The sequence below is a fragment of the Chiloscyllium punctatum genome, chromosome 3 (genome assembly GCF_047496795.1).
Source record: "Chiloscyllium punctatum isolate Juve2018m chromosome 3, sChiPun1.3, whole genome shotgun sequence".
Taxonomy (NCBI): domain Eukaryota; kingdom Metazoa; phylum Chordata; class Chondrichthyes; order Orectolobiformes; family Hemiscylliidae; genus Chiloscyllium; species Chiloscyllium punctatum.
Genome location: NC_092741.1, coordinates 127,707,165 through 127,730,874, shown reverse-complemented (window position 1 = coordinate 127,730,874; position 23,710 = coordinate 127,707,165). Strand labels below are relative to the sequence as shown.

Genomic DNA, 23,710 nt, shown 5'->3' with positions numbered 1-23,710 from the left:
CAGCACTTTTTTTGACTTACAAAAGCCTTTATAGTCAAACATACACTGCTGTACTTTGTAGAAAGCTGAGCTGGTTCAACTAATTTAATGTAAACAATAGGATGCAGAAAAGTTTGAACAAAGAAGACATCTTGTTCTCTTCATCATTCTGCTGCTTTCAGTTTGTGGGCAAAGACAGGGACTGTATTTCCCACACAACAATGAAATTCACCATCAAACCTTAATCCTCTTAAGTAGCTGTAAACTTCAGGTTTCAAAAAAAAGTTGTTTTGACAGAAAAAAATGCTACTTTTATTCAGAAAATCTGTCATAGAATTAGATGAATGAGAAAAACCAGTTTAAAATAGCAGACACGACAAGCTTTTATGCAAACAATTAAGTCTGGAGGCACACAATCCAAAGAACTTATTGTCACCGCCCCCGTCTTGTTCCTCCCTTTGAGGAGCCGAGGAGGTGGGTAGAAGCAGCCATCACGCATTGCAGTCCAGAAATGGCTGTCTTACCTGCAGAGCCTTCCCATTGTATGTATAAGTGAGATCACCACAAACCCAGCAGGCTGCCAGCAAAATCCTCTAGCTAGCTAGCAGGCATCTGCTTAGAAGGGGTTTGTGGTTGGAAGTTTAGGTAGCAAATTTATATCAACACATACAGGAAGCACCATATTAAATCATGTAGAGGCCATACATTATTCAATTTATTCAAAAAGATTTTCTGCACTTGTTTGTGCTGAGAGTACCTTTATGAATGTACGCATTAGTGCAGCACCTCAGTAAAGGTGAGGAATGGAGTATAGATTTCTGAAGGAATTTTGAGTCATTATCTTTGATTTATATTAACAGAGGGATCGTTCAAGTAGACAGCTCAGGGTCCAAGTTAAAATGACATTTTATCTAATATGTCAGAGCTACATTCATGGTCTGGAGGCTTTCTTCTCAGTTGTGTTGCCTCCTTGTTCTGCTACCACTCACTCCGTGTTCTGTTTGTTGCATCCTTTTTTGTACCTTTATTCAGTGTAATGTGCAGAGCATAGAGAACATGGCAATGACCCAAGAGAATATCTGTGAATGTTGAGGGTTTTTAATAATGTAGCTCTTAATCTACTCAGCTACTTGACATACTGTTGCAAGATGTCACTTAAAAGTCTGTGTATGATCCTGGTGGTTACTGATGATCTCACAGCACCACCATTCTGATCCTCTCTCTGGCTGCAAAATAGTCTTATTAATCAGGGATGAAATTGGGACTTTGTGCTCCAGAAGCCAAACATGCATTTAGTCCAACTTTCCAAATTAGATGAGTATGGACAATTAGCATAAACTTCATGAAACATTTTGTATTCATGGTCTCAGAACAGCACAACATTGAAGATTTAAAGTTCTTTGTTTATGTGGGTCTAACATTTTTCTTTAGAGACTCAAAAGGCCACATGAGTCCAGGTATTTATTTATTAATGGCCAGAAGATTGAATTATGTTATGCTCTGTGTTACTGCTGCTTAGTGAGGATGTTACTTTATATATATACTCAATCTCTCATGCATCTACATCATTTGTGGAAAGTGAGTTCAATGACACTTCAAAAGACCCTAACGTTCACATGCCCCACCCCCGACTCTTAAAAACACAAGTGTATAAAATTGAGATTGTTACATTGACCAATGGTGGCACCATCAGGATTAGCACAAATTGTTCACTGTAATTTTGCTAATCTAGAGTTTCCTGAAACACTGCTCTTCAGCCAATCTCATGTTGCATTCAGGCAAGTCCTGAGAATGCAGTCTTTAAATCAGAAGAAAGTGAGGACTGCATGCTGGAGATATGAAAAGCGAAATGCTGGAAAAAGCACAGCAAGTCAGGCAGCAGCTGAGGAGCAGGAGGGTCAATGTTTCAGGCATAAGCCCTTCATCAGGAATGTGGAAGGGAGTGATAAACGGGGGGTGGGGGGTGGGACTGGGGTGAAGGTAGCTGGGATGGCGATAGGTGGATGCAGGTGGGGGGTGAGTTGTGATAGGTCGGTGGGGAGGATAGAGCGGATAGGTGGGGGGGATCGACAGGTAGGTCAGGTCAAGAGGGTGGTGATGAGTTGGAATGTTGGATCTGGGATGAGGTGAAGGAGGGGAGATATGGAAACTGGTGAAGTCAATGTTGATGTCATGTGGTTGTAGGGTTTGAAGCAGAGTATGAGGTGTTCTTTCTCCAGTTGGTGAGTGGCTTTGATTTGGTGGTAGAGGAGGGTCAGGATTCGTACGTCCTTAGAGCATACCACATAGAAAAGTACAGCACAGAACAGGCCCTTTGGCCCACGATGTTGTGCCAAGGGTTAATCCTAATGTAAAATAAAATAACTTAACCTACGCACCCCTCAAATCACTGCTATCCATGTGCATGTCCAGCAGATGCTTAAATGTCCCTAATGACTCTGCTTCCACCACCACCGCTGGCAACGCATTCCATGCATTCACAACTCTCTGCTTAAAGAACCTTCCTCTGATGTTCCCTCTATACCTTTCTCCTAATATCCGAACTATGACCCCTCATACCAGTCAGTCCTGCCCTGGGGAAAAATCTCTGGCTATTGACTCTATCCATTCCAGTCATTATCTTGTAGACCTCAATCAGGTCACCTCTCTTCCTCCTTCTCTCCAGAGAGGAAAGTCCAAGCATATTCAACCTCTCTTCATAAGGCAAGCCCTCCAGTCCAGGCGGCATCCTGGTAAACCTTCTTTGCACCCTCTCCAAAGCCTCTATAAATTTCCTATAGTATGGCAACCAGAACTGGATACAATACTCCAAGTGTGCTCTCATCACTGACTTGTAGAGCTGTAGCAAAACCTTGCAGCTCTTAAACCCAGTCCCCCTGTTAATGAAAGCCAAAACACCATTCGCTTTCTTAACAACCCTATCCACTTGGGTAGCAACTTCGAGGGATCTATGTACTTGCACACCAAGATCCCTCTGTTCCTCCACACTGCCTTGGGGGAGTGTGAGGGGGAGGTTGAAGTGATTGACCACAGGCCAGTGAGGTTGTTTGTTGTGTGCAGACCAGCAAAGTTCCCTGAACCACTCTGCGAGTTTTATATCAGCTCATACCCACTCTTGCAGCTGATTATGTTGCTTTCTGGAGATGCTGAGGGAACTGAATTAGGTCCAGGTTTCAGGTTCTTCTGTTTTGAGCCTTATTCTAATTAAGATATTTACATCCAGAGCAGTGAGGGGCATTTAATCCTAACAGCATGCACTAAATTGAACATCAGATGCTAGAAGTGAAGGGATGTGTTGTGTTCCCTAATCTCTACCTACAATATTTCATGATTTGGAGATGCCGGTGTTGGACTTGGGTATACAAAGTTAAAAATCACACAACACCAGGTTATAGTCCAACTGGTTTAATTGGAAGCACACTAGCTTTCGGAGCGACGCTCCTTCATCAGGTGACAATCACCTGATGAAGGAGCGTCGCTCCAAAAGATAGTGTGCTTCCAATTAAACCTGTTGGACTATAACCTGATGTTGTGTGATTTTTAACTTTGTACAATATTTCACACAGCATTTTAAACTATCAGAGTGCAAAGTCTGTGAAGTCCTTTACTTTTCATTGCTCTTGCATTTAGTAACTTAAAATAATCAACTGAATACACATGTGCTTTCTTTAGTTTGCCGCGTAACAAAGACAGGACCATTGCTTTTCAAATAAAGTATTTAACCAAGGACAGAAGAAATACTTGGTTTTGATGTACAGTTTAATACCTGCTTTAAATAGATTTTTTGACTGCTTACAAGTTACTTTGAAAATAAGAAGCAGATTTAAAAAGAAAATTAGGTTTTCAGATACCTCATATCTAACTGCAGGACACCTTCATGATCTGAAATAGATATTGTCTCTTGACAATGATCCTTCTTGTAAATGGAGCAAAAATGGTCTTGGGAGGCTGAGGTATTAAACACATCTCCTGCTCTCTTTGTTCTACAACTATCAATGTCATGGCCTACAAAGGGTGTAAACAGCTCGGAAAATATATACTAATGTTCTGATTGCAACTGAATCAAGCCTTCATACTTGTTGATAAAATGTATATTGTGACCCTTTCTCCACCAACACATCTTCTTTCCATTTGGCTGCACTTATTGGTTAATACTGATAGTAAATGGCAATCATTTCAATTCTCAAATCTAGGAGTTTTGTTTTGAAATGTTTTTGGTGTCTCTTTATATGATAATTAGTTTTGGATGACAGCAGTTTTTAAAAAATAAATTCTGAGTTATTCATACCTAGAGATTCTGATTAGAATGCAGTTTAGGCATACTAAGGTAATCAGCAAATATTTTATCAACTAGCACTTATGGGACCAGGACTGTGCCTTTGATCAAATATTCAGGTTGATCAAGAGGTCTGCATAATCAATGTAATAAACACACTAAGTAATCAAAGCGTAATGTAGGCAATATAGACGTCACTGTTCTAGCTTATTTATGGCATAAATGACTTCAATTATAATGTAACTTTGCCTTCAATAAAACTTACTGGCAGAGTGATCTTCTTACTCACCCCCTCAACTGATTACTCTGATATTGTGGAGATTGCGATACAGTAAACTTCTGCTATTTCAGCTATATAAGTTTTGCCTATTTATCAAGAGTGCCTGTTAAAACAAAGTTTGCTGTAATTGAATGAGTAGATGCAGATTTCCTAACACTGAATCAGACAATTGAGGGGTGATCTTTTAGATAACATTATGAGACAAAGTCTTTTCCCTAGGTGGGGAGTCCAGAACTAGAGGACATAAGTTTAGGGTGAGTGGGGAAAGACATAAAAAGGACATAAGGGGCAACTTTTTCGCAAAGAGAGGGTGGTGTGTGTGTGGAATGAGTTGTCAGAGGAAGTGTTGGAGGCTCGTACAATTACAGCATTTAAAAGGCATCTTGATGGGTTTGTGAATAGGAAAGGTTTAGAGGGATATGGACCAAGTACTGGCAACTGGGACTAGATTAGGTTCAGATATCTAGTCGGCATGGACGAGTTGGACAGAAGGGTCTGTTTCTGTGCTGTATTTCTTAATGACTCTATGACTGTTGCTTTAACCAATTATCAAAGGTCAGCTCATTAATCTGTGCATATTGGAGTGGATCTAAGAGGAAGAAGACAATGATGATACTTAAGGTTGTAAGGAGGATTAAGATAGAATAATTATATTTGGTGTTACACCTGGATGAGGAAGGGAAATCGTTCTCCCTCTTTCTAATCCCCTCTCAGATAGTCATAAAACATGTTTTTTTCCAAAATATGTAGCGCTCACTTTTCACGAAAATTTATTTAGCTATAAAAAAGGAGTTAATTACCAAATGTTTGGTTAGTAAGATAGAGGTGAATTTTATTACCTATTAAGCTTGAGAAAAAAATATAGATGCAACATCAAACACTCTCTCAACCACAGGTAATAAGTTTAAAGTCGAGAGTGTCTGGTACAGGAAGAATAAAGGCTGTCTCATTTCAATTTTTGACATAAACTCATACATTTAGAGCAGATGTTTTTGGTTATTCCACACAGGTTCTCTGAAAGCTTGCCCAAATCTGTGGTCAGCTGTTTGCTGCTGCTAATTTAGGTTAATATTTCTTCCCTTCTGACAAAAAATACTGCATTCCTGAAAGTGTTCAAGTACAACAGTGAGATGGGAGAAATTAAACTTCAGTAGTCTGTTATTTACCACTAATGTAACAGTTACAAACAGTGACAAAAAGTCTCAAATATCCTTAGAAATTCTTGAAAAATATTATGATCCATTGATGCTATGAGATCTGTTTTCTTGAGAATCAGAATGCCTGCCTCAATTAATCATCTGTCAAAATGAGGTATTTTCAGCTGAGACATATAGGTGCAAGTATAGAGAGCAAATCACCTCATGTGATTTGATTTGCCAGGCACTTCTACATTTGGGTACAGAGAATGTTGTTGCCTGGGATGAGAAATTGACCTGTAAGGAGAGATTAGATAGGCTTGGATTGTTTTCTTTACAGCAGAGGGGGTTGAAGTGGGACATGATTGAGGAGTACAAGATTATGAAAGGAATGGACGGAGTTAATAAAGAGCATCTGTTCCGCTTGATTGAGGGGTCAGTTCATGAGAGGGTATAGTTTTAAGGTAAGGGGCAGGAGATTCAGAGGGAACTTTGGAAAAAAGACATTTTTACTCAGCAGGTAGTGGGAATCTAGAATGCATTACCAGGGAGGGTGGTAGGGCAGAAAACCTTACAACCTTTAAGAAGAAATTGGCATTGGCGACATGGTGGCACAGGAGACATACAGGCTCAGGAGACATACAGACAATCCTGAGCAACACAATCAGCCCATCAGAAATTTAAACCTGCCAGGTATTACTTACATATATCTGTGCATCAGGACTTTTGCAGGACCAGGAGGTTGGAAGATTTCAGCCATTGGTGATAAAATGGATTGACTTTTTCCACAGTTGTAACCTTGCAAAGCTAAAAATGAGCAAAGTTATCAAACATAAAAATAGTTCACTGAGATTTCAAATCAGGTTTATAACTTCAACAATGGGATTTAAAACTGAATATTTATTTTAATAAGGTGAACTGATGAGAAAATCATCTTTTTTTAAACTTTTTTATTGCAGCCTTCATTTTATTGTCTTTGACACTGAGGCATCACATGACATCCTGAAAGTGTGGGATGGACCAGTAGAAAGTGATATGCTGCTGAAGGAGTGGAGTGGTTCCTCACTGCCTGATGATGTCTACAGCACATTTAACTCCATAACACTTCAGTTTGACACTGACTTCTTCATCAGCAAGTCAGGCTTCTCCATACAGTTCTCAAGTAAGTGACATCATCTCCTTCCCAAAATTGGATTCCACTGTCGAGACGTTCAAAGCTACTTAATGTTATAATGCTTGAATTTGGAACAAAACATTCCAGAATGTGTGAATCATTTCAAAGTCCTTCAAGTGGAAGTAGCAACAAAGGATTTTTTATTTTATAAAATGTCTTTCACATTCTTAGAAAATTTCAAAGGGCATTGTAAAGACTCATGAAATGTTAATCATTACCTCAAGGAGGCTGGGAAAGTGAATGTTAGAATTTTTTAAAATTATACAAAACTCTGGGAAAACTCTATTCAGAGTGTTGTATTCAGTCTAAATATTACACTTCAGAATAGAGTGCTGCACAGATTCAATAAATTCTTCTTAGGTTAAAATTATTAAAAATATGAGGGCATGTATTGAGTATGGAGGAATAATATGTGACCTACTGTACATAGTCAATATTAGGGGAAAAGTGATTCCTGACTCTTAATAAAGAATCCTTAATTAACCCTGTGTCTATAATCAACCTTTTCTTGTGATATAGTCGAGCAACATTTATTTTTTCAAGCTGCAGAACAAAAAATATGACTGATTTTTGATTTGGAGGTTCAAGTTGAAGTAGAACAATGGAAATACAACGTGCATCACACAACTGGAGTCCTGAATAATACAAAATAAAGCCTTGGATCTGGATTGGCAATGAGGAACTGGAACAAGAAAAAAAGATACTTGAAGTAAAATATGAATGGAAACACTCTGCAATACTCACTGTTCCTCTTACAACCTGTGTCCAGTCTGTCATCCAATAGTGGATCTCTTGAACTCCATAAGCAATCCTGGAGGAAAGGAGCTGCTTCCAGCCAGACAGAATAGGCAGAGGTTCTGACCTTTCCTGTTCTAGTACCATGTTGTTAGCTGCCACAGACTCCAGTTGCTCCCGCATCCCACTGCCTTCCAATCCCAACTCCACGCCCATCTTGGCTGCCTCCACTTACTCACCACCCTTTGCTGTCTCTGCACAGGCAGGTTGTCCTCCTTTTTGCTGAAAGCAAAGCCTGAAAACCGGACTTCCACATGCATACAGTATAATGTCACTAAGGTGTTTAATATGGTTAAAAGTTGATCAGGTAGAAAGAGAGAAACTGTTTGTTCCAGTGAAAAGGAATCTAGAACAAACAGAAATAATGTAAGATTAGACTGAAGTTGTTCAGAGATGGTACCAAGGAACAATTTTTCACACCATGTTTCGCGGCAACCTGAACCTGTTTCAACTAAAAAGGATCTTGATGCTAGGTCAATTGAACATTTTAACTTTGAGATTAATGGACTTTAATGAAAGGTATTAAAAGCTATGGAAGTAAAGTAGGTGGATAGAGAAGATGTGGGTCAGTAATGATCTGATTGAATCAGACATTAAATTTGAGGGGAAGAATGCTAAATTCTGTTCCTAAAGTGTGAGGTGTTTCAAATTTAGCAATTTATGGTGACTGTTGTGATGTGGCAAATATAACAGCATTTTGTACAGAGAATAAAATATTAAATAGGGCTCTTGATGCCTTATTGTTTGTGATTAATTCACTTGTGTGATGTGGATGTCACTGACTAGTAGCATTTAATGCCTATCCCTAATTGCGACTAAGAAATTGGTGATGAGCTGACTTCTTAAACCACTGGAGTCAATGCGCTGAAGGTAGACCCACAATGCTGTTAGGGATGGAATTCTAAGGATTTTCACCCAGTGGCAGCGAAGGAACTGTGATTTATTTCCAAGCAGCATGGTGAACGACTTGGAGGGAATTTGCAGGTAGTCATGTTCCCATGTACCTGCTGTCCTTACCCTTCTAGATGGAAGTGGACATGTGTGTGGAAGGTGTTACCTGAGAGTCTGTGGTAAATTTGTGCAATGCGTATTGTAGACAGTACACACTGTTGCTACTGAGCATTGTTGGTGGATGGAGTGAACACTTGTAGATGTAGTGCCAAACAAATAGGTTGCTTTATCCTGGTTGGTAGGGGTCGAGAGCGTGGTGCTGGAAAAGCACAGCAGGTCAGGCAGCATCCAAGGAGCAGGAAAATCAACGTTTCAGGCAAAAGTCCTTCATCATTCGGGCTTTTACCCAAATTGTCGATTTTCCTGCTTCTCGAATGCTGCCTGATCTGCTTTGCTTTTCCAGCACCATGCTCTCAACTTTAATCTCCAGCATCTGCAGTCCTCACTTTCACCTTATCCTGGATGATGTCAAGCTTGTTGAGTTTTTTTAGAGTTGCACTCATCCAGGGACATCTGGGGACTATTCCATCACATCTGTCTTGTGCCTTGTAGATGGTGTTATGAAAATCCATTTATTGTTCAGCAGTTATGAATTCAGTGTGAAGTCAGCTTCAGAAGTAGTGTAAGAAGCAGCTGTAGCTTGAGTCTTATCTCATTATCTTCGGATTTGGTGAATGGCTCCAATAAACATCTAAAATAATTGTTTGAAACGTCCATCATGTTAAACTTTTCATTTTATGAAAAATGTTGAGACTGTTTGTATGATAGAATCATAGAGTCCCACAGCACACCAAAAGGCCCTTTGGCTCAAACTGCTCCATGAAGGCCAAAATGTCTGTCCACACTAACTCCATTTCCCTGCACTTGGCCCATACTCTTCTAAACCTTTTCTATCTGTGTATTTGTCCAAATACCTTTTAATTATTGTTAATGTACCCACCTCAACCACTTCCACTGGCAGCTCATTCCATACATGTACCACTCTCTGTGTAAAAAAGTTGCCCCTCACATTCCCTCTTATTCTTTCCACTCTAACCTCAAACTCATGCCCTCGAGTCCTTGATCCCCAAACCCTGGGAAAAAGATTGAGTGCATTCACCCTATCCATGCCTCTCATGATTATGATCTTATACACCTCGGTAAGCGCCCCTCCACCCCCAAGTCTCCTATGCTGTAAAGAAAAATGTCCTAGCTCGTCCAACCTATCCTTATAAGTCAGACCATTGAGTCCAGGCAACATCCTTGTAAATTTCCTCTGCACTATTTCTAGTTGAATAACATACTTCCAATAACAAGGTGACCAAAACTGAACACAATGCTCCAAGTGCGGCCTCACCAACATCCTGTACAAACTCAATATAACTTCCTAACTTCTGTTCTCAATGCCCTGACTGATGAAGGCCAGTGTGCCAAAAGCCTTTCTCAATGCCCTGTCTATCTGTGACTCTGCTTTCAGAGAACTGTAAACCTGAACTCCAAGATCCCTCTGTTCCACTACATTCCTTCAGGCCCGACCATTCACCATAAAACTATCATGATGAAGGAAGTATTTCAGTCATTTCAATTGGAGGATTCAGACTGGCTGGTAGCAGCTTGGGCAAACACTCTATACATCGGTAAAATCATTATGTTGCACTTTAGTCAATAGGAATCTGGACAGTGATCTTCCTTAACTTATTGAAAAAGAGCAGGAATGTCAAAAACAGTTAAACACACATCTCGCACACTCTACAGCTCTATTCCTGCTGGAGACCACACTCAGACTTTCTTCCTCTCTCTCTTCACTGTCGAAACAGAAAAATTCCCCTTTGAGTGAAAATTTGTGAATTAAGGAAACAATTGCTGCTGGTGCAGATGACAAAATACTAAATTTCTGCTAAAATATGAACTTGAAGATGACTTTTACACTGCTTCTTGAGCAATGGTTAGTTTGAATTTCTTACTGACAAGCCACTTTTCCTACATTCTTGGTTCAGGTAGCCCTAGTTAGGATGAAGTTGGTGGCCTTTATACTGTGATACAGTGATGACATTGTGTACATGTCTCTTAAAGGTCTACTGCACAGTAACTGAGAGCTGCAGCACAGCAGAATTTCCCAATTTTTAGCTGGTCTCATTATACTGTGAAAAGAAAGAAAACCTAATGAGCTTCCAAGATTTTCCTTCCTCCTTCTTCTCCTCCCCTCATCCCCATAATCACTGGTGTCATCTGATTATTGTTTTCCCACTTTGAATATTCAGTTCACTATATAGCAGAAGGCCTTGACACTGAAGAAACATTTTTCGATGTTATCCTATCTTCAGCAGAGATAAAGATGAGTAGGAGTTCCTGAATGGAGGTAAAGAAACTTAATTTAGCCCCTTTTAATCCAGTCCATTCTGCATGCATTTGTTTAGACAGGTATTTCCAGAAGCCTATTGAACTTCCTTGTGTGCTTAGAGGGTTTCTGAACTTTGGAACAGTTGTCCCATCTCGCATGATATTGTCTTCATTAACACTGGTAGAGTTGAGTTTCGAGTCTGCTAAAATTGATTTTGAACCAAGGAAAATATTTCATGGTCGCAATGGGTGGAAGTCCAGTCCTGTCACTTTTCACAAGAAACCTCTAGGCGAAAAGGGCCAGGTTTTCAAAGGAGTGTCAGTCATACACAGATTGCCATGCAGTACCTTCACTTTTAAGGCAGACCTCCACATTCCTGACAGGAGATTCCAATCAGGGTTTCTTCCAAATCACAGAGCAATACTTGAAATCTGACAGAACCCTCGGAGTGTATGGTAGTTGGGGGAAGTCAAACCATGTCCTCTTTTCACTGCCATAGGAGCTGTGCTATGTGATCTGAAGATGTGATTGATAGCTCCTAAAAAGGACTAAATTTCTGAAGTAAATATAACATCATGGTGTGAAATGGGCAGAAATTGGATGCCAGGTGGATAAGGGGATAGGATGCCAACTGTGTAGAGTACCATGTTGGAAGGATACCCATGCACAGGGTGTTAATGGGCAAAGTAGTTAACAGAGTGTTAAAGGTGGGGTAGGGGTGGAGCCTTCAGTCCTTATGGTCGGGAGTACCGATGCCCCATGGGGAAAAGGTGAGAATGTGTCTAATCCAGGTGGGTGAGTGGGGGATAGTATTGGCTTTGCTGGAGTGGATGAGGTGTGGTGTTACCTCTGGTTGGATGGATGGGGTGTGGTGTCAGCCTAGGTAGGTGGGAGGGCTGTAGTATAGGGGCCTGTGGGATGGGCAGAGAATGTCAAGACTCAAAAGGAAGGGAGGAGTCATTTTCCAGGGAGATGGGGCTGGTTGGGTCTTCAGGGAGAGAGTTGTGTCTGGTAGTAGGGGAGATGATGTTGAGCATAGAGGAGTGGGATAACGTTGCAGGGTGTCAGGTTCCAGGAGTTTTGGATGGGTTTTCTTTTGCCTGGTAACAGGAGATGTTGGAACCTGAAACCTGGAAGAGGGGAATGTCAGGTTCAAGGGATAATTTTGGATGGGTGGGGTGTGCCGCAAAGGTGTCAAGTTTTGGGGAAAAGGGCTGTCAACTCAGGATCAGAGAGAGGTGTAATTTGTCAATCAGTTTTATTGCTATATTGGTGTTAGACTGGTTGAGGTTGCTAACAATCTGATGTTTCTTAATTACTACACAGACACTGAATTTTCCAAATTCTCCAGTTTAAATGGATGCTTTCATCATTCTCATCAGAGGACAGTTGCCCATGAAATCTTAAATTTATTGAGTAATTCCCAAAGAATCTGCTACTTTGGGGATTCTATAGGATTCCAGTGGGCAAATTCAATCTACACTGGAATAATGATTCTCTCTCTCTCTCTCTCTCTCTGGCCATTGGAAAATCCAAGCCAATTTTTTTTGACAGATTGGACAAATGATTACCTTTCACTCAATGAACATCCACAGGTTCTAACATTTGACTGCAGCCTTTACAAATGTTAAAATCTAGTCTCATCTGCTTATGAAAACTCAGGAAGCTGAGTCTCGGTCAAATTTTGCTCCTTATGTAATTTAGATTGTGAATAAGAGACACAGCTCGTCACTGTTCTGGCTTATAAAGTGAACTTGTTATTGTATTGAGCGCAAGGTTATTCTTGTGTTTTTTAAAAACTTTCAAGCTAGTGAGGTTTCTGCAATTGATATTCCTCCATCATATTGATTTTGCTAAATTTCAGGAGAAGTTTGTACTGTCAAATCACATTGAATCATGCCAAAACAGGGTTGTGCTATTTCGTGAGAACCACTGCAGTTGAGCTCTGGTCAGCCAAATTGTTTTCAGATCAAACTCAACAAAGAGAATTCCACCTGCTGGCATGGGTGTGAAGCTGACTTTACAGGTCAGTGTTAATATGCCCTTGACTGCCTCAGTTCATCAGATACCAGTGCTGCAGCGTCTTTCATGTTTTGCAAATTTAAAATCAGATTATTGCTTCCAGTCTGATGGGAAGAATAACTAAATATTAAGGGAAAAAACTTTGCTGATCAAAATAAACCACTACAATTTGAATCTGTCTAAACTAATAGAACATTGCCTCTCGTGTAAATAAGATTGTATAGTCCTTTATTGAAGGGAATTGCTTTAATTTCTTTGATCTCATTGGAGAGAAAACATAAATTTAATAAGATACTGCTAAATATATTAATCGTTCCCGTGTTTCCAATAGGAGATCCACAAAGTAGTATGATGCAGGTCAGGCTGTGTGCTTGCCCAGTCTCTGCATCATGCTCCTTTCAAGTATGACTCCCATGTGTCTATAGAAGTTGGATACTATTGAATATTTCCAGTGATGGTTAGGCGCTTGATTAGATGCTTGGTTAGGTGATTAAACTTTACCCTTATAAATGTGGTGAAGGTAAAAGCAAAGAAAATAGCAAACCTAATAACTTTCTGAACCAGTTTATTGACTGACAGCTTCAAAATAAAAAGATACAGACATTACAGGGAAATGTTTGTAAGTCATTTACACAATTTCTGCACTTATTTCTGGTTAATAAGGGAAGGCTAACATGGTCCGTAAGTTGCTTCTCTGAAATTTAAACTGGAATTCAAAAGATATTTAAAAATGTGCAGAAATGACTATTCAATCTTCATTCATAGAATCCCTACAGTGCAGAAAGAGTTAATTCAGTCCATTGAGTCGGTACCGACCCTCTGAAGAGCGACTCACCTAAACACACCTCACCCCACCAATCCCACATTTATCATGACTAATCCACCATCCTTCAACTGTGAGAGGAAACTGGATAGCCAGGTGGGAGCCCACACTGGCACGGAGAGAACATACAAACTCCACACAGACAGTCACCCAAGACTGGAATTGAACCCAGGTCCTTGGTGCTGTGAGGCAGCAGTGCTAACCACTGTACCACCGTGCCACCCACAATGCTTGCAGTACTTGTTTCTTCTTGAAACAATATACAGGATACCGGCTTTCAAAAATACAAGATTTTGTTTCCATAAATCTGAACATGCTCAAATGAAAGAAGGGAACATTTCACAGCCAAAGCCAACATCAGGTCATCCTAATTCAATAAGAGATGGAGAGTAAAACTCTGAAAGCTCTTATTCAACTTCTCTCTTGCATTTCATAATGTGCCATTTCTTTGAGGGGCAACAGGTTATGTGAATTTGCAAGGAATAAGAGACAACCTTAATCATGTTCTCACTGACCAGAAAGAAAGATTAAGCTTGTAGAAAGAGTGCACTTTCATCTCCTGAGGATATCACAAAGCACTTCACAGTCGATTACTTTTGAAGTGTGGTAAGTGATATTATGGAGCAAATGTGTCAGCCACTTCACACACAGCAAAAACCATTAAAAAAATTGGATTTTTCTGCAATTTGGTATGAGTGTTAGAGTGGTGAAGAACGTTACAGAAATAGGGAATGGAAAGATCATGGGGAAATTTAGAAACAAGAATGCAAATTTTCAAATTGTTGTGTGCAGCCACTGTAAATCAGTGTTTCAGTTCAACTAAACTATTGAGGATAGCCATGTCCTTCCGGTGTAATGAATGATTGTTTCAGCAGAACAGTAAGCAATCTATTTATTTTCAAGCAAGTTGTTTTCTGCAAGAGATAAATATTCAGGGAGCAATGAAAAGGAAACAACAATTGAGAAGATTGCCAACATGCTGACCATTGAAAATGTGAGCAAACCAAGTAGAAAAACAGAACATCTACTAAATGGGTAACTGTGTGAAAATCTGAAGGTCATTTATTGTTTCACATGTTTGGTCCAGAAATTGATGTACTTGTTTCATTTTTACATAAAGGCTATGATGATGAATAAGCATCTTTTTTTTTTATTGGATTTCTATAAATAATGTAGGAAATTGTGTTTTAAGTGTGTAGTGATTGTAATGAGGTCAGCCAGGTGGACCTCGTAGAATATGAGTTCCCTGACTGGGGCTGTTAACCTGGTCCAACCTCACTGACAGATAAGAACAGGAGTGTCGGAGGTTCTATTCACTCGGAAAGCTGGTTCTGAGGGAGCTGGATCAATGTCAAGGACACTCTGTGTGTAAATAAAGGGTACCTTGGTGATGGGATACCGGCTTCTAAGATGCTAAGATAGTCAATGCAGAGAGGTGTGAGATGATGTATTTTGATGCAAAGAACAGTGTAAAATAAAGGATCCTGTTCTGAAAGGTGCTCAGTGGAAAAAAGACTTGGTTGCAGATTCATAAGTCCCTAAAGGTGGCATGACAGGTAGAAAGAGAGGTGGTAAAGCATTCTATATTATAGGCTTCATAAATGGGGTGCTCTCTTATTAGAGAGAAGTGAGTGGTGGCGATTTAACCTGAGGGCCACCAGGTCTCAGGCAAGGGAAGAGGTTGAGAAGGAGAGTCCTTCATGGTAACCTCAAATCGGTGATGAGAACTGAACCCATGCTGTTAGCATCACACTGCTCTGCAAGCCAACAATTCAGCCAATTGACCTAAACTGATTCCCAAATGCGGGTATTGATAAGGGGCTCGTGGTAAACTTATTATAAGATCGTAGTCAGCCCTCAGCTGGCATGTTGTGTTTGGCACTGGGTGCCACATAATCAAAAGCGTGTGCCAGCATTGGAAAACACGCAGGAGAGATTCACAAGGATGGTTCCAAGGATGAGGGAATTCAGTTTTGAAGAGAGAGGTGGGTAGGTTAAGACTGTTTTCTTGGGAGAAGAGAAAGCTGAGAGGAGATTTTCAAAATCATGAGGGGTCTGAACAGTGTGAATAGGGAGAAACTAAAAGAATTGAGAATTAACGGGACAGTTTTAAAGAGTTTTGTAAAAGAAGTAAATGCAAGATGAACAAAGAACAGTTTAGCACAGGAACAGGCCCTTTGGCCTATCAAGCCTCTGCCAACATATGACACATTCCTAATCTAAAATCTTTCTGCCTCGATGTGACCCCTATATTCCCTGCCAATTCATATATCTATCAAGATGCCTCTTAAATGTTGCTACTGTATCTGCTTCCACCATCTCCTCTAGCAGCACGTTCCAGGCACTTCTCACCCTTTGTATAAAATGTACCTTTCACACCTCCTTTAAACTTACCCCCTTTTTATCTTAAACCTATGTCCCCTAGTAATTGACATTTCTAACCCGAGAAAAAAGACTTCAACTTTGCATCCCATCCTTGCCTCTCCCAATTTTGTAAAATTCTATAAAGTCGTCCTTCAGCCTCAGACATTCAAGTGAAAACAAATCAATCTCTACTCATAGCTATTATCTTCCAAACCGGGCAACATCCTCATAAATGTTTTCTGTATCCTCTTCAAGGACTCCCCATCCTTCTGATAGTGTAGCAATGAGAACTGTATGCAATATTCCAAATGTGGCCTAACTAAAGTTTTAAACAGCTGCAGCATGAGTAGCCATTTTTTATATTTTATAGCTTGTCCAATGAAGCAAGCATGCCATACGCCTTCTTTACCACCCATCCACGTGTGTTGGCACTTTCAGGGAACTATGGACCATGTGCATAGATCTCTTTCAATGTTAATACTTCTAAGGGTTTGGCCATTAAATTGCATTTGCCATTTCTCTGCCTAAGTCTCTGGCCTATTTTATCCATCTGTACTCTCTGGCAATCTTCTTCAATATCTACAGCTCCCCTCATCTTGGTGTCATCTGCAAACTTACTAATCAGACCACCTATGTTCTTCTCAAAATCATTTATATAAAGTAACAGTGGTCCCAGGACTGATCCTCATGGAACACCATTGGTCACAGATCTCCAGTCAGAAAGACACCGCTACTCTCTGCCGCTATGGTTAAGCCAGTTCTGCATCCATCTTAACAGCTCACCACAGATCCCATGTGATTTCACCTTCTGCCTTGAGGGATCGTGTCAAAGGCTTTGCTAAAGTCCGTGTAGCCAACATCCATCATCTGCCCTCATCAATCATTTTTGTTACTTACTCAAAAAAACTCAATCAAGATTGTGAGCCATGACATCCCCTGAACAAAGCCATGCTGTCTATCACTAACAAGGCCATATTTTTCTAAATGTAGGTAAATCCTAAGGATCTTCTTCAATAATTTTCTTGTTACTGACATAAGGCTTAGCAGCCTATAATTTCCTGGATTATCACTGTTGCCCTTCTTAAAGAAAGGAAAAATATTGGCTATTCTGTAGTTCTCTGGGACCTCGCCTGAGATTGAAAAGGATATAAAAGATTTTGTACAAGATCCCACCAATTCCTTCCTTTGCCTTCTTCAGTATTCTGGGATAGATCCAAACAGATCTGGGAGGCTGACCACCTTAATGCTCTTCATATCACCCAATACCACCTCCTGTTTAATATTGGCATGCCTTAGAGTATCAACATGCCCCTCTCTGGACTCACCATCCACCATGTCCTTCTCCTTTGTGAATACCAATGCAAAATATTCATTAAGGACTTCACGCAATTCATCTGGCTCCATGCATAAATTTCATCTGTTGCCTTTGAATGGGCCAATCCTTTCCTGTGCGAGCCTCTCGCTCTTTATATTGATCTAAAACACCTTGAGATTTTCCTTAATCTTGTTTACCAAAAACATTTCATGGCTCCTTTAAGATCTCTTAACTTCCTATTTATGTTCTATTTTCTTTATAGTGTTTGAAGACTTTGTCTGTCTTCATTTTCCTAAATCTTACATATGCTTCCTTTCTCATTTTGATTAAACTCTCAATTTCTCTTGTCATTCAAGTTTCCCGAATCTTTCCATCCTTACCCTTCACTTTCAAAGGAATATGTTGGTCCTGATCTCTGATCAACTGGCCTTTAAAAGATTCTCACCTGACTGAATTGGATTTACCCTCAAACAGCTGCCCCAAGTTACATTTCCCAGTCCCCACCTAATATTGTTGTGGTTAGCCTTCCTCTAATTTAATACTTTCCTCCAAGGGCTAATCTGCTACTTAGTGGGATAAAAAAATGGAGCTGGAAAAAGCACAGCAGGTCAAGCTGCATAAGAGGAGAAGGGGAGTCGACGTTTTAGGTTGGAACTTTCATTTTTAGTCCTAATGAAAGGTTCTGACCTGAAATGTTGACTCCCCTTCTCCTCCGATGCTGCTTGACCTGTTGTGCTTTTTTCAGCTCCACTCTTTATCCACTCCTTCTCTCCAACATCTTCAGTCCTCACGACTCTTATCCATACCCATAAGTAACTTCAATCTTATGGAATTATCGTCACTGTTACCAAAATGCTCCTTGACTGAAACTTTGATGATCTGGTCAGGCCCATTCCTCAATATCTGGTCTAGTGTGACCCCTTTCATACTGAACTATTTGCATATTGCTTCAAGAAACCTTCCTGGATGGGCTGAAAAAATGTGCCCTCATTCTGATCAAACCTCTTTATTTGTGTCCAGTAATCATGTCTGAACACCATTTGATTAATTTTAGATTAGGTTAGATTCCCTAACAGTATGGAAACAGACCCTTCAGCCCAACAGTCCATACCGATCCTCTGAAGAATAACCCATCCAGACCCAGTCCCCTATCCTATATTTACCCCTGACTAATGCACCTAACACTATGGGCAATTTAGCATGGCCAATTCACCTGACCTGTACATCTTTGGATTGTGAGAGGAAACCAGAGTACCCGAAGGAAACTCACGCAGACACTGGGAGAATGTGCAAAATTCCACACAGACAGTTGCCCAAGGTGGGTATCGAACCCGGGTCCCTTGGCGCTGTGAGGCAACAGTGCTAACTACTAAGCCACCGTGCTGCCCCGAAGAAATGACACTCAACCTGGTAGTTTCCTCACTTTGTTAAGGGATTCACAATCTTCCTAGGTGTGTCGAGACGTAATTGTTTTTAAAAAAGCGTTAATGCTGTGTTCAATACTAAATCTCCCATGTCCTTATTTCTCATGTTGTTCTCAGTGGAATTTGTCATATGCTGTTCTATTTCTTTAATTTATGAAGCAGGTTGAGTTCAAGCTTGAGTGAGGATCCTGTCTATGAATGACATGCCTTCTCTCTCATTCTGTGACACCTTTTGTGTTGTCGAGTTGCTTGTAACATGCCTTGTAATCTTGAGAGTTATGCCACTTAGACAATGTAGTTTCTTCTCTGTAAGCTGCAATTTCTGTTTCTTCAGCCATTTTATTTGAGCTGGTAAGACAGTGACACATGTCCCTGAATATAGGTTACAATTAGTTGTATGTCCATTTACATGAACAGTGCTTTCAAACTCAAGTTGATGGATCCCTTGGAATGCGTTGGCTATTTTTTCGTACAGCTGGTATTGTTACATTAACTTAAGTATGAGTCGGCATTCAACTTTTTGTTTCACTGAAACTGTTCTGCCTCTCCAGAGTTTCTGGACAAACTAAATTGCCCATACTAAATTTGCAATTTAGTATGGCCAATCCACCTCACCTGCACATCCTTTGGACTCTGAAAAGAAACCCACACAGACATGGGGAGAATGTGCAAACTCTGCACACACAGTCATCCAAGGCTGGAATTGAACCTGGTGCTGTGAGGCAACAATGCTAACCACTGAGCCACTCATGTCGCATATGTAATGGAAGTGTTAATAGATAGGATCTATTGATCTCCTGTGATCAGGTGATTATTCTCCAAAAATGTTTTGTGATTTTTCCTGGCTTTTACTTCCAGTTCATAATCTTCTGTTGTTCACCCATCTCTGGTAATGGAGGTTGAGTGAAGTGATTACACCACAGTAGAGACTTATGAAGCAGGTTGAGTTCAAGCTTGAGTGAGGATCCTGTCTATGAATGACATGCGTTCTCTCTCAATCAAAAGTTGGCGTGGAGGCAGAGCGGAAGAGTCAGACATCGCACAGAGCCGTGGTAATAGGGGACTCCATAGTGAGAGGAACTGACCGGGGTTTTTGTGGCAGCAGGCAGGACTTAAGGATGGTGTGTTGCCTTCCTGGTGCCAGGGTTAAAGACATCACAGACAGAGTGCAGGAAATCCCCAAGGATGAAGGTGAAGAGTCAGAGGTGGTGGTACATGTCGGCACAAATGATGTCGGGAAGAAGAGGAGGAACATACTACAGCGGGACTTCGGAAAACTAGGAAGAAGGCTGAAAAGCAGGACGTCCAGGGTGGTTATCTCCGGTTTGCTTCCAGTTCCTAGGGCTGGTGAAGCCAGAAGCCGGGAGATAATGGACTTGAACATGTGGCTGGGGACCTGGTGCAGGAAGCAAGGATTTAAATTCTTGGATCACGGGGATATGTTTTGTGGTAAGCATAAATTACACAAGAGAGATGGTTTGCACCTTAATAGGTTGGGGACCAGCATTCTGGCAGGCAGGTTTGCTACTGCAACACAGCTACGTTTAAACTAAGCAGTGGGGGGGAGGGGACAAACTGGATGTTTAAGAAGGAAATTGAAGGGAAAGTTAGAACAAGGGAAGTCAAGAAAGACAACTGTATCAAGACTAAAATTGGGCCCTTGAAGACAGAAACAGGGGAATATATTACGGGGAACAAAGAAATGGCAGAAGAATTGAATTGGTACTTCAGGTCTGTGTTCACTGGGGAAAACACAAGCAATCTCCCTGAGTAACAGTGGCTGAAGGATCTGAACTTAAGGGAATTTATATTTGCCAGGAATTGGTGTTGGAGAGACTGTTAGGTCTGAAGGTTGATAAGGCCCCGGGGCCTGATGGTCGACATCCCAGGGTACTGAAGGAGGTGGCTCGAGAAATCGTGGATGCGTTGGTGATTATTTTCCAGAGTTCGATAGATTCGGGATCAGTTCCTGCGGATTGGAGGGTGACTAATGTTGTACCACTTTTTAAGAAAGGTGGGAGAGAGAAAGTAGGAAATTATAGACCAGTTAGTCTGACCTCAGTGGTGGGAAAGATGCTGGAGTCTATTATAAAGGATGAAATTACGACACATCTGGATAGTAGTAACAGGATAGGTCAGAGACAGCATGGATTTATGAAGGGGAAATCATGCTTGACTAATCTTCTGGAATTTTTTGAGGATGTAACTGAAGATGGACGAGGGAGATCCAGCAGATTTAGTGTACCTGGACTTTCAGAAAGCTTTTGATAAAGTCCCACATAGGAGGTTAGTGAGCAAAATTAGGGTGCAAGGTATTGGGGGAAAAGTACTAGCTTGGATTGAAAGTTGGTTGGCTGACAGGATACAAAGAGTAGTGATAAACGGCTCCATTTTGGAATGGCAGGCAGTGACCAGTGGGGTACCGCAGGGATCAGTGCTGGGATCACAGCTTTTTACATTATATGTTAATGATATAGAAGATGGTACTAGTAGTAACATGAGCAAATGTGCTGATGATACTAAGCTGGGTGGCAGGGTGAAATGTGAGGAGGATGTTAGGAGATTACAGGGTGACCTGGACAGGTTAGGTGAATGGTCAGATGCATGGCAGATGCAGTTTAATGTGGATAAATGTATGGTTATCCACTTTGGTGGCAAGAACAGGAAGGCAGATTACTACCTAAATGGAATCAATTAAGGTAAAGGGGCAGTACAAAGACATCTGGGTGTTCTTGCATGCTGGCCTTCATAACAAGAGGGATTGAGTATAGAAGCAAAGAGGTTCTTCTGCAGCTGTACAGGGCCCTGGTGATACCACACCTGGAGTATTGTGTGCATTTCTGCTCTCCAAATTTGAGGAAAGATATTCTGGCTATTGAGGGAGTACAGCGTAGGTTCACGAGGTCAATTCCTGGAATGGTGGGACTACCTTACGCTGAAAGACTGGAGCAACTGGGCTTGTGTACCCTTGAGTTTAGAAGACTGAGAGGGGATCTGATTGAGACATATAAGATTACTAAAGGATTGGACACTCTGGAGGCAGGAAACATATTTCCCCTGATGGGTGAGTGCCGAACCAGAGGACACAGCTTAAAAATTCGGGGTAGACCATTTAGGACAGAGATGAGGAGAAACGTCTTCACCCAGAGAGTGGTGGCTGTGTGGAATGCTCTGCCCCAGAGGGCAGTGGAGGCCCAGTTTCTGGATTCATTTAAGAAAGAGTTGGATAGAGCTCTCAAGGATAGTGGAACCAAGGGTTATGGAGATAAGGCAGGAACAGGATATTGATGAAAAATGATCATCCATGATCATATTGAATGGTGGTGCAGGCTTGAAGGGCAGAATGGCCTACTCCTGCACCTATTGTCTATTGTCTATTCATTTATGGACGGAATGTGAGAATTGCTGGTTACCGACATATGTTGCCCATCATTAATTGTGCTGGAGATGATAGTGATGAGCTATCTCGTTTCCCTGCTTTAGTCCTTATGGTGTAGGGACATGTGCAGTGCTGTTTGGAGGAGAGTTCCCAAATTTTGACACAGTAACGTTAAAGCAATGACGATATGGTTTCAAGTCAAGATGAAGGAAATTTGTTTATACTGGTGTTCTCATGCATCTGCTGCGCTTGTTTTCCTAGCTGGTATGGGCTGTTGGTTTGGAAGGCTGTTTTGTAGGAGTTTAGCTTAGTTACTGCACCGTGTAAAATGTGTCAATGATACATACTGATATTAGTGGTGAACTCTCTTTGAGCTTGCTCCTGGTAAAATTTCAGATTCTCATTCCATTTAATTCTACTTTAGATTTAATAATTTTAAGTGCTTGATTAATTTGGTAATTTTCTTTTCTGTTTCAAAAAGAATATTTAATTAAAAGGAAAAGTTGCCTCAGTTTCCTTCTGAGGCTTTAATACCTTCTTGATAATGATGGCCTTCCCTGAAGTTTAATTTTTTTGTGTACATCCCTCCACTTCAATTACTCTAGACCTTCACGATCAGATTTCAAGTCTCGGGGGCAATTTTTTTAAAGTGAGAGGAGAGGGATTTAATAAAGACAGTAGGGGCATTGTTTTTTACACCAAGGAGGAGAATGTAGAATGCTTGTAGAATGAACTTCCTGAGCAAGTAGTGGATATGGCTGCAATTACAAGGTTGAAAAGATATTTGAATAAGTTCACGAATAGGAAAGGTTTGGATGGATATCAGGTAGGAGCAGGCAGGTGGGACTACTTTATTTTGGATTATGTTCAGCATGGGCTGGTTTGACTGAAGAGTCTGCTTTCAAGCTGTATGACTCTATAAAAGTTAGAAAAGATAAAGTCAATGTAGACCCAGAGGACCATGAAGCTGCTCTCACATTACAGGTACTCACACATACAAACTCAGGTCTTCCCTTTGTAACTGAGCATTTTCATTCATTCAGACCTTTTTTGACTAAAATTTAAGCCAAAAATATCATTAGTCTATCTGCTCACTTCACAGTCATCACTTTGAAGACCCACAATTTACTGAAGTCAGTGAAAGATATCAGAATAGGAACTCGTCAAAACAAAATAACTTGAAGTTTCTTGTTATGTATTCCACAGACTAAGCAACCTTTGTGGGAAGTCAGTAATTCTAAGTATAAGAAGTCACATTTAACAATGTATTGCCAGCATCAAGAATACCAGTCTGTGGTTGTATCAAACCAATGACATCTGTACTCAATGATAACCAGAGGACAGCAAGTGCAAGTCATAAAGCTAAATAATCCTTCTATTATCTCTATTGGCTTTGAACATCAATGTGTTTTCAGTATCTGATGCACATATCTCTTTTAGGCCTTATTCTATTCTGTATGCTTGTTGTCATT

The 23,710-nt window shown here is 40.7% G+C and overlaps 1 protein-coding gene across 3 annotated transcripts in view; it reads left to right on the top strand.

Annotated features, from left to right (window-relative positions):
- Positions 1-23,710, top strand: part of LOC140464913 (CUB and sushi domain-containing protein 1-like) — a 2,358,623-nt gene that overhangs the window by 1,926,220 nt on the left and 408,693 nt on the right. For all 3 annotated transcript variants that reach the window (XM_072560545.1, XM_072560536.1, XM_072560527.1), the window contains exon 26: positions 6,631-6,833. In XM_072560545.1, coding sequence (XP_072416646.1) covers positions 6,631-6,833 — 203 coding nt within the window. The remainder of the gene's footprint in view (positions 1-6,630; positions 6,834-23,710) is intronic.